Source organism: Acanthochromis polyacanthus, chromosome 5, assembly GCF_021347895.1.
Source record: "Acanthochromis polyacanthus isolate Apoly-LR-REF ecotype Palm Island chromosome 5, KAUST_Apoly_ChrSc, whole genome shotgun sequence".
NCBI lineage: Eukaryota > Metazoa > Chordata > Actinopteri > Pomacentridae > Acanthochromis > Acanthochromis polyacanthus.
In genome coordinates, this window is record NC_067117.1 from 5,386,231 (window position 1) to 5,404,271 (window position 18,041).

Sequence of the window (18,041 nt, forward strand, 5' to 3'; positions counted from 1 at the left end):
AGTGATCTACAGTCATCACTACTGTACAATGCAGTGTACTACAGGAGCCTCACATCATCTATTAGCTATTTTCAAGATAATGCACAACAGTCAGACTTACTCAGGCTGACACAACCCTCAACTATCTGGTTTCTCTTTAAGCTGGAGCTGTTTTTTGGGGTTTGATTTGCCTCAAATTCGCGTGCCAAACATTTTCTTGCCGTCTTATCTCTGACTGTGCCAATACGCTACATCTGCTGCGTGCGGGAATCAGTGACATCGAGCGTGGGTGATGCTGCACGTTGCATTAGCATGGGCGGCTAATGGCTGGCGATGGATGAAATGAAGTCAAATCTTGCTGAAGGGGAGCTTCGCAAAATCCTCTGCGATTCTGGGACGTCGTCTTCATTCTGTGACTTCACTGTGACCCCGCGTGATCTGTTGCAGATCTGCTCTGCATTATGACTCAGCTGCCGCGATCGGCCCGAGAAGGAGCGCCGCATTCACCGCAAATGTTTATTTGACCGACATTACGAAACGCTGAAGCCCTGCTGTGATGTCATGTCATAGGTAAGCCTGTCAGTTACACACCAAATGCTGGTTTAAGTCTCCTACAGTCAGTAAACAAACCATGGCAACAGCACGTACAAACAATGGTTTATTAGCTGCTACGGGCCACTTGTGTTTGTGAAGCTTTCATGCACGTCTAAAATGAGCATAAATCCTTCCTTTTCTCTTTCATCCATCTCATGCCAGTCTTTCTCTGCATCCATTGGATTGAGTCCAACAGGCGGTATGGGCCAGATTTAGGTCTCAGAGTGCTACCCGTGCAGATTGTGCCGCTGCAACAATGGGTGCCTGTGAGCAGAAATACAATGACCTTCAGATACACAGCTGTGAGTTATCAAAAAAGCAAGTAAAAACATGGATCTCCAAGCACTCCTGGAAAAACGCAGCTGAATAAAGTGCTTCAAACCTCGGAAATGGCAGAGGACAAATGTGGACTGGAGCCCACACATTCGGTAATTAATTAAAAGTTGTGAATTAATATGTAGGACCCACTCTAAAACTAAGAGTCACTTAAACCCTATTATTGACAAGCAGAATGAAAAGGATCAGTCATTTACATGGCTGTGCATCGTCAGTGTGGCTGCTAAAAATTACACCGGAACTCTTGAAGAAAGGCATTCCTGTGACCTGTGAACATGGAATTGTCTTCTCCAACAAGGGGGAAAAAAGAGACACTGAAAATTTAAAGCTGCACTAAAGTTCACGTGACAGACAATGAAGTCGTGGGTTTGTTTACAGAGTGCTTTTTCTGGTCAGTGCCTGGGGCTGTCACAAAACAAAACATGGACATAAATCCCAGTTCACAAGGTTAGTTACAGATTTGTCTTTGCTTTAAATCTTTAAATGTATAAATACACAAATATGTCCGTGAAGAAGAAAAAGCCCAAGCTTCCTTTGACAAATTACACCCTGACAAATATCACTTTTCACTTTGAAAGAATTCAAAACAGCTCCACAGCAAACAGTTTGTCTTCTTTTGTGTAGAGACAAGGAAAGAAAAAGTGCAGTAATACAGCTGCACTGATAGTACATTGTAGTACTAATCACACTGTATAAGTCGCCACAATTCCCACAAAGACCCGTGGTATTTCAGAGATTCTGGGAATCGTGTCCTGCAGGCACACGGGACTAGAACGTTGTGAGGCTGTTTTGTAAACTGCAGTTTGGCTTGAACCTCTGACCTTTCAGCTAACCGTACGCCTCTTGTTAATGAGAACTGCGATTCTTCTGACTAAAATTAAGACTACTGAGGGAAGTGTGAGGGAAGTGACTCGGTGAATGGAGAAAGAAAACCGCCCACCTACAAATTCAAATGTCATGGTAGTACTCGATGACGTGATCACACTGCTGGCATGAAACAAAAGCACACTATTTTATGAATCCCTTTCATGTCAGTTTATCAGTGATTTCTACTACATTAGAGCCAAATGTGCTAAACATTTACTGTCTACGGTGAGTTTTTACAGGGAAATCTATATCACTAAATCTAAACCTGGCTATATAAAGCAAACAAACACAAGCTTTTCCCACTTTAAAACTCATTTTCAGCAGAAAGGCTCGCTTGGAGAACGATCACACAAGATGCAGGAGTGCTTAACAAAGGCTAAACCTTCCTAACAGCACATCTGCTACAGAGGAATTTCAACACATAGAGCTCTCATAATACCAGCAAACAGCCTGACATAATCAGGTTCCTCAAGTACCGCCTCGACTGTACTGAAGAGGTATTGAACCGTGAAATCCTCAATACACTGAAACTTCCATTGCCTCACCTGTGAATCTGCTACAAACTAGCTATTGCATTGCATTATGGGTAAAGGAGAGAAAAAAACACTCAAGAGAAACTAATGCCTTGAGTCTGATATGAAACCACTCTAGCTGCTTTTTCTCCTTGTTTTTTTTTTTTGCCTCCTTTGCAGCAAGAACCAGATATATCTCTCAGCACTTTGCTCTCCTTGTCCTTCAGTGACATTTAGCTGATAGCAATGACAAGTATGTGGATCAAAAAAACCTTTGTCATGCAACCGTCACACCATCCAAACTAGATGGTTAATATTAACCTACATTCATAAAGCCAAAAGGAGGCAGGCGAGTGAGTCGAGACAAGTGAGAAGACTCCACTTGGCTCCTTAAGTGACCTTTCACCTCACAAACTGTGTAAACTTTATGACAGCGAAAGTAAAACGGGTCCAAACGTCAGTGGAGGGACGAGTCTGAGGCCCTGAGGTGAGAGCGAACAAACAAAGGCATATTTTTCAGACTGGATAGATCAGTTCCATGTGGCATGAAGCTGTTAAACATTACCCCAGGCAATCCGCATTTCACCATTTAAGCGCACTCAAAGCATAAAACACTTTTAACAAGGCCAAGTGATTAGCACTTTGAGCTCGGCGGTGTTAAAGTCTGCTTCACTCAGCGGCGCTAACTTCACTCTCTAAGAATCTCTCCATTAAACCATTACCCGGTCACATGGGTAAACCAAAAGACGAGCTGATGCGACACAGATACAGGCAACAGGCCCGGCTCTCCTGTGAGCGCAGGCCTTTCAGATTTATGATAAACAGCGGCTGAATCGACAAATATCACACGCAGGCCCGAGCCCGCGGTGCCAATCGGAGGACAGCGGCAACAGGAGGGGAAAAAGCGAGAGCTAATCTATTTATGTTAAACGTCAAAACATCCCTGTTCCTTCTCAGAAACTGACCACTCCAACGTACACAATGACCGTTGCCAGGAGACAGGCTTGGCGTGGTCTGTGTGCATGGATGCCGGTGGCCCTGATGGCTGTTGAAGGGAAGAGCAACGAGCTGCGTACGACATTGACTGTGGAAAACTTCCCAGTTCCAGGGCCAAGGCCGAGGCACAGACTCAGCTCTATTCATAGCACAGGACTAGAAGTAATTGCGGCTTTCGTTTGACTTAACGGATACGGGACTTGGGGGGGGGGGGGGGGGGGGGGGACGCTACAATACGAGGGCAAAGCACAGAACAGAACCCCGCACTGCAAAACCTCAAAATCTTACCAAGTCTGTTTGTCTTATTTTGAGTCCAAATGTCTCATCCTACTTGATTTAAGATAAATTCACTTAACAAGTGACATTTCAGCAAGATTGAGGGATTTGTTTAAGACAACACATCTTAAATATCTTGTTAAGTCAAACAATCTTGAAATTATCTTGTTTTAACCCTCGTGTTATCCTGAAAATGTGGAAATATATATATATATATATATATATATATATATATATATATTTTTTTTTTTTTTTTTTTTTTTTTTTTTTCCCCCCACAGTGAAGCTTCTGATGTCCACATTTTCAACATTTTTGGGAAATTTTTAAACATTTTTTGGTGGAAAGAAAGAAATATTTTTTTAAAAAAATCTTACTTTAAGAACATTCAGAAAAAAAATCAAACAAAATCCAGCGGATTTCACTGGATTTTGGTTGATTTTTTCTGAATGTTCTTAAAGAAAATATTAGAAGTGTTACTGATATATATATATATATATATATATATATATATATATATATATATATATATATATGGAATGACTTTAGATATTTTTAGAATGTTTTTTTGGAAGATTTTTATTCATTTTTTAAAAATATTTACAATTTTGATATTTTTTTTAAAAATTAATTTTTTATTTCTTGCCAAATTTGGGGATTTTTTTTAAGTAAAAATTTTAAGAGAAACTTTAAACAAATTTTCATCCTGGAGGTTTTGTAAATTTTTATAAATTTGGGGAATTTTTTTTGCTGAATTTTTGGATTTTTTTAGAGGGAATAATATTTATTACAGGAGGGCTAAGACACCTAAACGTGACAATCCTGGTTATAATAGAGCTTAAAATAAGTTTTCCCAGCTAATTGTAAGATCTCAATGTTATAAATATCATCTCTTATTTCAAGAAATCTTACCAAGCCATTTTTCACTTGTTCTGTTTGCAGATTTTTTTTACTTATTTCAAGGTAAAAATTCCTTGAAATAAGTTTTTTCTCTTGTTTTGAGAGGAGCATTTTTTCCCAGAATGCTTAATGTTAAAATTCCCTTTACAAAGGCGATAAAACACCTGTTAGTTTGTGAGGAAAACGTCCAAAAAATGGGTCACAACAGATCATGAGGTCAAGTGTGGCTAATTATAATCTCATGCACATCTCAGTTTGGAGTCTTAACACTGTTTCAACTCATGACACAGCTTACCAGGAGCAGCACACACAAAACAGCCTGGCTGCTCTCATCTACAAAGTCAGTGCCAGGAGCAAAGCAGCGATTACGATCAAACAAGAACGAACTGGTCGTGAAGAGGAGGAGGAGGGAGGAGGCCTGGCTGTGCAGAGCGCAACCATCACGTTAGTCAGAGAGAGGAACTGCCTGTAGGTACAAGAAGAATCCTGCAGATCATGCTTGATGACTACATGTAAAAATGCAGCCTTTTGAGGTCAAAGGCGAACACTTCTACACAGAGGAACAGCGGACGGTGAAATGTGACACTTTAGGTTGCATTAAAGGCCGAGTCTGCAATTGTGGAGCGAGATTGTCGATATTGAGCTCGTTTGGCCAGTTTGCATGTGCCAGATTTATCACACCGCCCCTCCCTTTCTCCCTGTCCAGCTCAGATATGCATAGACGTGCGCAGGACATGCTGGAATAGTGTTGTGCGGTTCTGCCGAAGCCACTGTATTTGTTTCGCATTTACAAAGTCAGGGCTGTGTTTGAATACCGCTTTATTCTCGTGACAGAGCTAATTCATCACATCTTCGGGACGTGTTATCGCACAGTACAGCCGTCTGGAAAGGAGGCGCGAGCAGCAGGAAAGCCTTACATGTCTTCACTGCTGCTGAAACGTTTAAAAAGGCTGACATACAGTTGTGTTCAAAATAATAGCAGTCCATCATGACTAACCAGATTAATCACGGTTTTTGGCAGAAATTTTATTATTAGATGGCAAATAATTTACTCGTAGGTGTTGTTGAGTCACAGAAACCAGCAGACCTAGCGTTCATGACATGCATGCTTCTGAGTTTGTGTAATTGAATAAAAAATTTAAAGGGGCGTGTTCAAAATAATAGCAGTCTAGAGTCCAATCAGTGAGCTCATTCATTATGTGATGAAACAGGTGTGATACAGGTGGCTCTTATTTAAGGATAAAGCCAGCACATGTTGACCATGCAATTCTCTGTGAAAACCAAAGGTGGGTCGTTCCAGACGCTGTACAGAAGAGCAGCGTACTCTAATTAAAAAGTTGATTAAAGAGGGGAAAACATACAAAGAAGCGCAGAAAATCATAGGCTGCTCAGCTAAAATGATCTCCAATGCTTTGAAATGGAAAGCAAAACCAGAGAGACGTGGAAGAAAACGGAAGACTACAGTTCGGATGGATCGATCAATAGCCAGAATGGCAAAGACTCAGCCAATGATCAGCTCCAGGGAGATCAAAGACAGTCTGGAGTTACCTGTGAGTACTGTGACAATTAGAAGACGCTTGTGTGAGGCCAGTCTATGGGCAAGAAGCCCCCACAAAGTCCCACTGTTAAAATAAACATGCTTCGCTTAAAACATCCCCCGCCGTATATATAGTGCCTGGAAGTGCAAGATAATCTGTAGTGGACGATACACCAACAAAATGATACATCGTGACTACAATAAAAGCAATCAGGTCAATGTCATACACTCCAAAAGGCACATCTACATTACCAACAGGCTTAGTGTGTGCAATATGAATGAAATCCCTCAAGTAGTTTCTGAGATATGACCCGGAAACAAAAAAATATTTGAAGTACCTCAGTATGACCTTGAAAATCAGGTCAAGGTCATACACCCCAAAAGCCACATCTACACTACATAGAGATGGCCTGGGTGCAATATGAATGAAATCCCTCAAGTAGTTCCTGAGATATGCTCCGGAAACGAAATGCGGACGTACAGACGGGCGGAAGGACGGACGGACGGACGCGATGACGCCAATATCCCCCTTTCTGCCTATGGAACGGCGGGGGATAAAAATGACGTGCTGAAGAGGATACAATTTGCCAAAGAGCATATGACCTGGCCTAAAGAGAAATGGAAAAATATTTTGTGGACTGATGAGAGTAAAATTGTTCTCTTTGGGTCCAAGGGCCGCAGAGTCTTTTGTCAGGCGACGCCCAAACACAGAATTCAAGCCACAGTACACCCTGAAGACCGTGAACCATGGTGGTGCAAGCCTCATGATATGGTGCTGTTTCTCTTACTATGGTGTTGGGCCCATTTATCATGGATCAGTTTGCTTGTATCAAAATACTTGAAGTCATGCTGTCTTATGCTGAAGAGGAAATGCCCTTAAAATGGGTGTTTCAACAAGACAACGACCCCAAACACACCAGCAAGCGTGCAACATCTTGGTTCCAGACCAACAAAGTTAAGGTTATGGAGTGGCCAGCCCAATCCCCGGACCTTTAATCCAATCGAAAACTTGTGGGGTGACATCAAAAGTGCTGTTTCTGAGACAAAACCAAGAAATGCAGAGGAACTGTGGAAGGTTGTGGAGTCATCCTGGGCCGGAATACCAGTTGACAGATGCCAGAAGTTGGTTGATTCCATGCCTCACAGATGTGAAGAAGTTCTCAAAAACCATGGCTATACAATAAAATATTAGTTTATTTATTCACAGGAATGCCAAATCAAACTGTTTATTTAAGTTTGAAATGAACAGTGGGGATACTACTATTTTTTTGAACGGGCAAAAATATTTGTTCCTGTAATATTCTGCAAATGATTTAAAATACTGAGAAATTTCTCACCATGTTTTAATGTAAAATGTAAAGTGCATTGTTCTCAGTTAATAAAATAAAAAACTTTGCATTTTCCAAGCAGGATTTTGAGCTCTACTCACATTTTGAAGAACACTGCTATTATTTTGAACACAACTGTAACTGAAATAAAAACACCGAAATGGCAGGAGTTTGGTCTTTGACTGTAATAAACTGTGCATGAACAGTGGACGTTGTGCTTTCTGCTGTTCACAGGTGAACATTTGAGGCACAGATTGGAAACAGAGCTGCAACTAAACGTCTGGTTTGATTGGTTTTCTCTCGATCGACAACCAAATCACTGCAGAGCTAACTGGGAGCGTCGAAGTGCAACCAGCAGTTAACAAGCAAAGTCAGCTCAAACATCACGTTTTAACAGGAAAAGCTCGATTATCGCGAAGGCAAAGTGGACATTTAGTGATCTGTCTTCTCTGGTTTTGGCAATCAAAATCTGGTCACAATATAAAGTCGGGAAACAGATGAAAAAAATTGTGTTGTGATAACTGCAAACAGAATCAGCCAGATAGATTAGATTGGATGGATGGATGGACGGACGGACGGATAGATGGATGGATGGATGGACAGATGATAGATTTTACTGTCTGCCCTAAACGGTGACAGAAATTTTCCTGTGACAAGCTTCAACAATAAAATTAAACACATAGAAAAACACACTTAAGACACAAGTTCACAAAGTACAGACATCTAAAAAAAAAAAAAAAACGTTAAAAAGCAACAGCAGCCGATAAAAAAATAATATATTTATTGTTCAGGGTAGGGCTGAGCGATAAATCAAATTAATTCGATTAATTTGCATTTTTAAAACCTGACGATTTGAAAATTTGCCAAATCGTAAAATCGAGGCGAGCTCAAATATATAACAATACAGATTCTTCTTCTGCCGTTCACGACTTGTGCACTGGCGTTTGCTTCCACCTCTCACCTCCTTCCGCCAAAACACTCACATCCCCGTCATGGCGGACAGAACAGCAGACAAAGAGTTGGTTGCGAGAAAAGGGCCTCATGTTACATCGATTATATGGAAGTTTTTCGGCTTTGACAAGACTGACACAGAGCAAACTACAGTCATGTGCAAGGTTTGCAAAAGTACTGTGAAAACGAAGAGTAGCAGCACAACTAACGTCTTTCAGCACCTCCGGCAGAGGCATCCTAAAGAATGGGAAGAGTGCTGGAAGCTACGGGAGTGCGGCATGGCTAGCACTAGCCATAGCAAACAGACCGCAAAGAAACAACAAAAATCGATTAAAATCGTAATCGTCCAAGATGACTAAAAAAACAAGATTTGATTTGTTGGCCATATCGCCCAGCCCTAGTTCGGGGTCTAATTTCATTTTGTTCAGGGCGGTTATTGCACATTAAATCAGTTCACTTTTAAAGTAGGGGCCGATCTTAAGTAATTAAGAAACTATGGAATCATGTTTTGACCACAGTTTCAATTTTCACCCATGACTGACCGCTTGTTTGTCGCAACAGCAACCAAGGCGCCTTCTTACTGTATTATTTTAAACTGTCCTGAGAAAGCAGAAACAATTACAAATGGTGGCCACAACAGTGAGCTGCTGGTTTGTTGCATCATCCAGGAGAGTTACAAGTTTCTGTTCCATTTGACCCTTCGATGCTCCAGTGATTGGACCCGACACTCTTCCATGAATGAATAAGAATCAATGCGTCTTCATGTCTCTTTTGCCATGTTGGTTAAGAATAATCATTTGTATTATTGTTTGTATTATATTTTGGTCCACATGAGAATAATTTCATGCTTTAAATGTTTATTTTTCACTTTATAGCTGATTTTTTAAAAACATTTTGATGACTGAAAAAGAAGAATTTCACCAGAACAGCAACAGAAGAAAATCAGCGTGTATTTTGTTGACATTTTTCAGTCTTTTCCTTCAAATGCTTTCCGTCCTTCCAAGTTTGTGCACCACCTATTGTATGATTATTATCAGTGATAAAAAGCTTGAGGTAGTAATACAAACATGATAATTTCTTTAAAAGTATAAAACGTAACCTAAAAATGTAAGAGGAATGATATCAAAAACATGTTTTTTTGAGGAACAGCTCGAAAATAAAATGAAAAACATTTTTATTACAGAGATAACGCAAGAAAACGTCCTCACCGGGTCATTTTTGACCCACTTATGTATCGAAAGGTTAAAGAAAATGTGTTTAAAGAATATTATATAAGAATAACTCCTGACCCTGTACATTTAGCATGGGCAGTGCAGTTTGTGTTACATTTATTTATCTATATGCTATTTATATTCATATATAAATAATACATATCTTGCATTGTGTATATATTTTATCTTTATCTGTTGTTATCGTTTTATGGCACGGAGGAGATGCACTAAAATTTCGTTGTACATATGTCCAATGACAACAAAGGCATTTGATTTGTTATTTTTAGAAGCAGCCCCTCCAAATTTGCAACTCTGGCCCTAAGAGAGAAAAACGACAATAGGGCAAACTGAAAAATTAGGTCATTAATCTACACCAGCTTGCCACAGGATGCGTCTGAGAGCTCCCCCGTCACAACTCAACCTCATCAATGTGACCGTGTGACCCACTCACTGCAGATGTTTCTGCACGGTGCACGTGTGCATGTCGTTAAGTTCTGCAAAAAGTCGAGGAGGAACTCAAGCTGCGGTGTGAAGTTTTCTCCTGATAAATAAATGAATGAGGCAGTCGGCTGGCGGGAGCGTGGAGCGGTGACAGAGAGTAAATACTCTCTGACAACATCACCCTGGATCCAGACAGGCTCTCCTGGAGGACAGATTCACATCAGAGAGACGCCGACTGGACGCTCTGGCACCGAAGCAGGTGGCTCAGCGCCAGGAGCGTCTTAACGAACGCCTCACCAACTCAACTTTGACACCTTCAATATCTGATTACTGCTCACTTGACCATGTCTAAATAGAAAAACCTGACACTGAGCTTCTAGCTGGGATCAAGTCCAGACCTACTGTAGGAACCTTTAACGCTACAGTCAGTCAGTTTGTCCCTCCTGCATTGTGAGGAAGCTTGTCCTTGAGCCTGTGTGTTTCTGTCCATCATCTGCGAACTTTGCCTTGACAGCCTGTAAGGAAATCACTTCCTCTACCTGCATTTCCACTGGAGGAACCAGGGTCTACATTAGGTTCTGTTAGAAGTGATGGCACCTTCTGAAGCTTCACGCTGTATAAAGGTTTCACACATTTGTAAAAGATTTGCCACTGCAAACATGCTGATTTGCTTAAAGCTTACAGCTCCAGGAAGAGCAGCCCAAGAGTCCAGACGTTGGTGTCTGTTTTTGTTTAGGGTGGCATTCAGAGGGAGCTTCAGACTGTCGTGCTTTTGGTATCAGTGGACTAATTTGCTTAATCTTCCCGGGGCTTGGGCCCGGCTCTGGAAACGCAAATCACAAGGCGCCACAGGAACTTGGTGAAGGCTCCTGCAAATCAGTTCAGCTAAATTTGTTTGTTTTTGGTGGAATAGCACTCAGAGAAAGCCATCTGATTAAAGGCCTCACTAATGGGGAGTCCTTGGCTCTTTTATCATTATGTGACCCTGAAGCACATAACTGTTTATAGTCTTGCAGTGAACTAGCAAGAGAAACACCAGGACGTGTAGCTGCATTTCCATTACCCTTAGATATACGCAAAATGTAAATAGCGCAATAAAAAACTGGTAATGGAAACACCTGAATTTAGAAAAAGGACTAAAATATCGCTTAAAAGTTTTTACACTCTCATGAGGTGGTTTTTCAGACGTTTCGATATTGAAAAATATCGCAAAAGCGCAACGGAAACACTTTTTCCGCAATTATACGTCACCAGACGTGACGTACCTGGTCACATGATCAGTTCTCTCAGAGTAAACATGGCGCGGTACGTGTGGACAGAAGAGGACCGAGACTTTTCTTGCCGTTATTCTTGAGAAAAACATCACTGCCATACTAGACAGCAAACAGCAGAGGAATGCAGAGTGTTAGAAGGAGATAGAAACAGAAAAAAGGGAGAAAGGGTTCGACATCGAAATCTCGCGGGATGATATTTTACGAGAGTTATGATACTTCTGCCCAGAACAACCTTCAATGGAAACACGTTCAAAGCGCAAATATACCTTGTCGAAATTTTAGAAATATTGCTTTTATTCTGCGAAAAACTGTAATGTATACATTGTAATGAATCAACTGTCGCACGCAATCAATCCAGCAGTCGTGACGGTACAGCTATACCTTGGTCAGGCGAAATGGAAGCAAGTCACACTACAGCCAACACACTTCTATACGTCTGCAAGCAGAAAAAGACAAAATCTTCTGACATGTTGACCGACAACTAGATCAGACCTTTAACATTCTGCCACGTATCGCAGGATGACAGCGTTTGTAAATCAAAAACAAGACGAGTTTCTAGCATGCTGGGAAAAGTGGGTTGCGTAAATAAAAATTAAAAAGCCCTATATAATTTTGAATTTAAAAATTTAAAGACAATGTAATGGTCACTCCTGAATGTTCATAAAGATGTTCACGTTTCCGTTTGTTTTATTGTATTGTGTTTTATTTTCTAGGATGGGAAATCATCTTCTGAAAAAAAGAACAATGATAATATTGTGCACATGCTGGCACATGTGAATTGCACCCATCACTAAAAATCTGATAAAACTGAAAAATAAAGAATTAAAATAAAAAGAAATAAAAAATATCCCTCCACATGCAGAAGCACTACATCCTCTTAAAATAATGCTTTTTTGTTAATTATGATCATGTCTTTACAAATCCCATAATTATTTATTATGGAAGCAATCACTTATTATTAAAAAAATGACTGGATATCACTAAAATGTCGCCTAAATAACCGTCCAAATTTAACAACAACCACCTTCTAATTAGCTAAACTATAATAAAATGAGCTGATTCAAAAACGGTTTTGATTGTGTTCTTTTTATTAAGTTGAAAAAATCCTATTTTTGGCACTATATCAAATTTTATATGGAAAATAAAAAATTGTACGTGTCCAAGAAATCACTTTCAGCTAAGTTAGCCGTTACAAAAACACCTCTCCAGGAAGTCACATGACCTGCTCCTCATGATGTCATTTCCTCCTGAAGAAAAGGCTTTCTGAGTTATTTAATATTAAGCAGTGTGTGGGTCAAGTGTGGATTTGACGCATGTCAACAGGTTTTCTACAATATCTTTATAAATAACTTTCAGTTTCAATTGCATATATAATATTTTAGAAGAATCTTTCTCAAAAAATGTCATATAGTGTTTGGTCATACGCCGCCATGTTGATTTTAGGCTTAAAAAAAAAGCAAAAATGTCAACTATGATATCTGTCAACTTTGCTGCAAAAAGGCCCACAATTATATATTGACCCGTGTACTAATTTTAATGAATAAAAGACCTCGCATAAATCTAAAAGTACCGATCTAAAATGACTTTAGGCGACACATAAGGACATGTAATGGTTCCCATTTCAGCTATACTGTTCTCTAATACTGGAGCAAAGTACAGAATACAGAACAGACTCAGAATAAAAAAAAAGGTAAAACCTCCCTCACTGTGTCAAGTACTGAAACTTGGAATCAAGTTTGCCGTTGACATCGGTGCAGCCACCACATCAGGAAATTCAGCACCACAGTGGGTGTAAATTTAGGTCAGTGAATGTGGTCTTCCTGTTGCCATTCTGAGCTGTCAGTGGACATGAGGCTCAGGTCCATCAGCATGACTGCTAATCAGATGAGACCTTGAACGCCTCTGGTCGTCTAGCTGCACCTCATGGGTTTGTCAGACTTGATCTTCAGCATCCCTCCGCGCCCTCAGGGGGGCAACTGACCCACCTCTGACAGGAAACACCTACTCTGACATTGCCTCACACGCAAGGCCGCTGCCATCCACCTTATCAGCATTCTCGTAGTAAGCTCGGGCTTATCTTATCTTTATTTGAGGAAGAAGGTCAGGTGAGTAGTAAGGCAGGTTCATAACACCTCAAGTATGCAGCCGATGGGCAAACAAATGTTGGAAACTTCACTGCTGTGGGTCTGACAGAGCTAAACGCCCACAGGACATCTCGGTTTAATTGTGCAGCAAGGTCCGCAGCGGGCAGGCGTCCCAAATGTGTGCTGAACCCAGAGTGTGTGCTGGATGCCTTCTCCAATTATGCGGCCCGAACAAAAGCACAGCTTAACCTTGGCACGGGTCTGCATGGATGCGCCCGATGCCGGTCATACATGCGACAAGAGGATGTGACAGGAGCAGCAGACTGACGGGGAAGCCTCAGCACTTTCTAGAAGGCGTGAATCCGTGATCGCGGTTAGTGGCGTTTTATAGCTAATGTTCTAAACATCTGGACCATTGAAAAAGAAGATTACACAGAACAGCAACAGAAGAATGTCAACAAATGTCCATTTTGTTGACATTTTTCCACTCTTTCCTCCAACTGCTCTCCGTCCCTCCAAGTTTGTGCATCACCTCTTGTGTGATTATCATCAGTGATGAAGAGCTTTAGGTAGTAATACAAACATTACAAGTTTTTTAAAAGCATAAAAAGCAACCTAAAAATGAAAATTCAGTGAAATCAAAAGCCTATTTTTTGAGGAATAGCTGGAAAATGAAATGATAAATATTATTTATGACAAAGATATTGCAAGAAAACGTCCCATTTATGCATAACGTGTTTAAAGACAAATTCTAGAAGTGACCTCTCCAAATGTGGAGGAAAATGCATTTTAGATTAGTGTTGTGTGAGTTTGGAGGAGAGTGCTAGCAAAATTACCATTTCAACTACAGTTAGCCTCCTGACAGGATGTTTAACACCCATTTTGAGCACTTATTTCTCTATTAATGCTAGAAGAAATGGGAAAAAAGAGTTGACACACTGCCAATGAGGAAATTATAGCGTTTGTCATGAGAAAAAAAATGTATGAATCCCAGATTGAAGCTACAGTTTAAGAAACTGGTTCTACAGCAGCTAGCTAACCATCATTCTGCTAGAGGGAGGGAAAAGTCAGTTTGAGGTAACTTTAGGTGAATTTCTCCTCACCAACAGGAAAACTACCCACATGAGCGGCAAACACGAACCTTTCGAAGACTATCCTGACGGCGAAAATCCCCAAAGCCAGCGGCAAGGCAGTAAACAAGTGTCCAGCTTTGGGATACTCCACCCCGGGAGCTGGGTCCGCCAGATCCGCCCAGGTTACGTTGTGCGGCAGCCAGAACCTCTCGTTCCAGAACCAGGCTGAGAGAGCAGCCATGTCTCACCGCCTTCCGGTCGCCCGGGTGGTTCGAAGAAACGACTTTCTGAAGCGACAGAAAGGATGTCTGGAACTTGTTGGGCGTCTCTCCTGCCCCTGTGTCACTTGTGTGATGACTTGCCACACTGAACTTTACCGCAACAGCGTCAAGACCGCCATTACAAGACCATCACGTCCGGTTTGCGTTTTCAAAATAAGACGCTCGGATGGCGGAAGCAGTTTTAAAAGTTGGGGAGACGAGATCGCTTTGATATTCACTTAATTTAAGGGGAAATTCAATTAGTTGAGGTCAGAAAACAAGTAAATTTATCAACATAGCACTTTATCATGCATAGAGATTATTCAAAGAGCTTTACATGCATAGGTGAGACACGATAGATAGATAGATAGATAGATAGATAGATAGATAGATAGATAGATAGATAGATAGATAGATAGATAGATAGATAGATAGATAGATAGATAGATGCTTTATTAATCCTGAGGGAAATTCAAAGGGGAAAAATGCTACAAACAGTTAAACTCTGACATAAACAGAGCGCCAGAAGTAGAAAAATACAATAGACTAAAACACTACTTAATTTAGTTCATTTATAAATTGATAAATTAAGTACATTGAAGACATTTTATATAATAAATAAAACTGACTGATTTAGTTGATTGACCAAAATAGAACAAAAAGAGACAAAATACAAGAAAAAACTTGTAAGATACAAAGTGTACAATAACTTAGGAAATAAATTAATTACAAATTAAGTTTAGCAAAAGTGCAGATAATGAAGATTAGCCTTTCTGAAGTAAAACTGATCTATTAAAAGCAGTGGGGATTAAAAAAAATAAGGTGAAACTGAGGCAGATCTAAGTTCCCAGAGGAGCTGATTAAAGTAGTTTGCAGCATAATGACAAAACTCTATTTTCATTCATTCATTCATTCACTAACTGATCAGTCCTTGCAGATCTCTTCAGCAAACATAGTTCCAGTTTGTCTTGGGCTTTGAACATCCAGTCTTATTGACAATCAGTAGGGACTTAAATTCAATTAAATCCAAATGCATTTAGCCGGGAGCCAGTACAGCGATCTAAGACTGAGAGTAATGACTTTCCTCTTTTTTGTGTTTGTCAGCACTGTAGCAGCATTACAGTAGTCCACTCTGGAAGCATCACATGCATTAATGAGTTTTTCTAAATGATGCTTGAACACAAAGTTTCTCATATTTATTTTTAGGAATTTAGTTATAGAATCAGAAACTATAGAAAGAGGAACAGCGAGGAAAATAAAATAGTATTTTATAAAATAGTAGCAATAAAATAAAAAATTTAACACAATATGCACAGAAATGTACAGTTAGAAAGGAATATATAAACACAGTAGTGCAAAATGATAAATGCTATTAACCCTCATGGCGTCCTGCATGTCAAAATTGACCCATTTCAAATTTTGAAAATGTGGTAAAAATATAGATTTTCACAGTGAAACTTCTGATGTCCACATTTTTTACATTTTTGGAGAAATCTTTCAACATTTTTTGGAGGAAAAAATGTTTCTTAAGAACATTCACAAAATAATCAACCAAAATCCAGAGAATTTCACTGGATTTTGGTTGATTTTTTTGTGAATGTTCTTAAGAAAACATTAGAAGTTTTACTGATGTTTGTGTAATCACTTTTTTGGCAGATTTTTACTCATTTTTAAAAAATATTTACATGAATTTTCTTGCCAAATTTGGGGGATTTTTTTTTTAAATAAAACTTTTCAGGGAACCTTTAAAGGAATTATTGGAATTTTCTCCCTGACGATTTTTTTTTGCAAATTTCCAGAAAAAGGGATTTTTTTTATTTTTTTTTTGCTGAATTTTCAGATTTTTTTCAGACAAAGAAACAATATTTTTTTGGTGCCTGTACATGAGGACAACAAGAGTGCAAATGGCAATTGCATGATGCAGTGCAAAGAATGCTGTTCACAGCTTGTTTTAATTGAAAGAAAATGCTGCGTTACTATGAGCTATTCTTAAAAAACAGTAACACACATCTGTAGACAATCAATTCTTTCACTAATGGCAAGTTTTATTTTCTAATTTTGAAACTCAGGCAGACCAGCTTCCTGTCTTTCATGGCTGCCGTCCGCTAACTTGACACAACTTGGCTGCCGCCCCGAGATGAAGACTGGAATTGAGGAAGTGGGGCGAGTCCCTCCTCCTCCTCCTCCTCCTCCTGTGCTGAAGGGATGGGTGCTATGCATGCATGGCACCCATCTTCCTCCATCTCTGCTGCAGCTGGAGCCAGACTGCGGTCACATTCTTTGATATGAGGTGAACTAACACGCCTTGTGAGATTAGTAGTTTCAGCTCCCGACTGACATGTTATCTCAACAGGTAGATAAAAGTTGACGGCGTGGTCGTGATTGAGGGGATTGCACCCCCAAGTGGCCAGTGGGTGTATTACAAGTTGAAATTGTTAAGAATTATGATCAGAATCAGCTTTAATGTGATAATATAATGGGTTTGGCTGTTGGCATCACCCTAGGAATGAGGAAAGGGAACGATAAAAGAACTATAGAAAGAAGAAGAGAAAGAAAATGTAACATGTTATCTAATACAAACCTACTTTTTCTTACTATAAAGGCTAAAACATGCTTGGCAATGTATTAACCCGTGTGTTGTCCTGCGGGTCAAAATTGAAATTGAAAATGTGGAAAAAAATATATATTTTCACAGTGAAACTTCTGACATTTTCAACATTTTTGGGAAATCTGTTATCTTTTTTTGGTGGAAAAAAAAGAAATATTAAAAAAGTTTAAGAACATTCACATAAAAATCAACCAAAATCCAGCAAATTTCACTGGATTTTGGCTGATTTTTAAGTGAATGTTCTTATAGAAAATAGAAGTTTTACTGATATATATGTATGTAATCACTTTAGATATTTTAAAGATTTTTTGGAAGATTTTTACTCATTTTTTGAAAATATTTACACGAATTTTCTTGCCACATTGGGGGATTTTTTAAAATAAAATTTTAAGGGAAACTTAAGGAATTTTTGGAATTTTCTTCCTGAAGGTTTTGCAAATGTTCAGAAATTTGGGGATTTTTTTTGGCTGAATTTTTGGATTTTTTTCAGACAAGGAAACAATTTTTTTTGGTGCCTGTAAATGAAGACAACAGGAGAGTTATTATAATAATATAATGTTGGTGTCACCCTAGGAATAAGGAACGAGAATAATAAAAGAACTATAGAAGGAAGAAGAGACCAATACAAACCTGCTTTTTCTTACTGTAAAGGCTCAAACATGCTTGGTAACGTATTAAAAGTCACTAACTCTGCTTATTCATGTAAAAATATCCTAAATTTCGCACTGCAGATTGTGTTTCTGTTTCTACAGCCACACAGTGGGTTAGCATTTCAGAAAAAAGGAGCATCCTCCCATCCGTGTTGTTTAGCAGGGAT

General features: G+C 39.6%; 1 protein-coding gene across 3 annotated transcripts in view; it reads right to left on the minus strand.

Moving 5' to 3' along the window:
• cers5 (ceramide synthase 5) overlaps positions 1-14,748 on the minus strand; it is a 36,412-nt gene extending 21,664 nt beyond the window's left edge. For all 3 annotated transcript variants that reach the window (XR_007941760.1, XR_007941761.1, XM_051947766.1), the window contains exon 1: positions 14,425-14,748. Coding sequence is in view for 1 of the 3 variants with exons in the window: in XM_051947766.1 (XP_051803726.1) it covers positions 14,425-14,597 (173 nt within the window). In the remaining 2 variants the exon portion in view is untranslated. The remainder of the gene's footprint in view (positions 1-14,424) is intronic.
• Between the last annotated feature and the right edge of the window lie 3,293 nt (positions 14,749-18,041).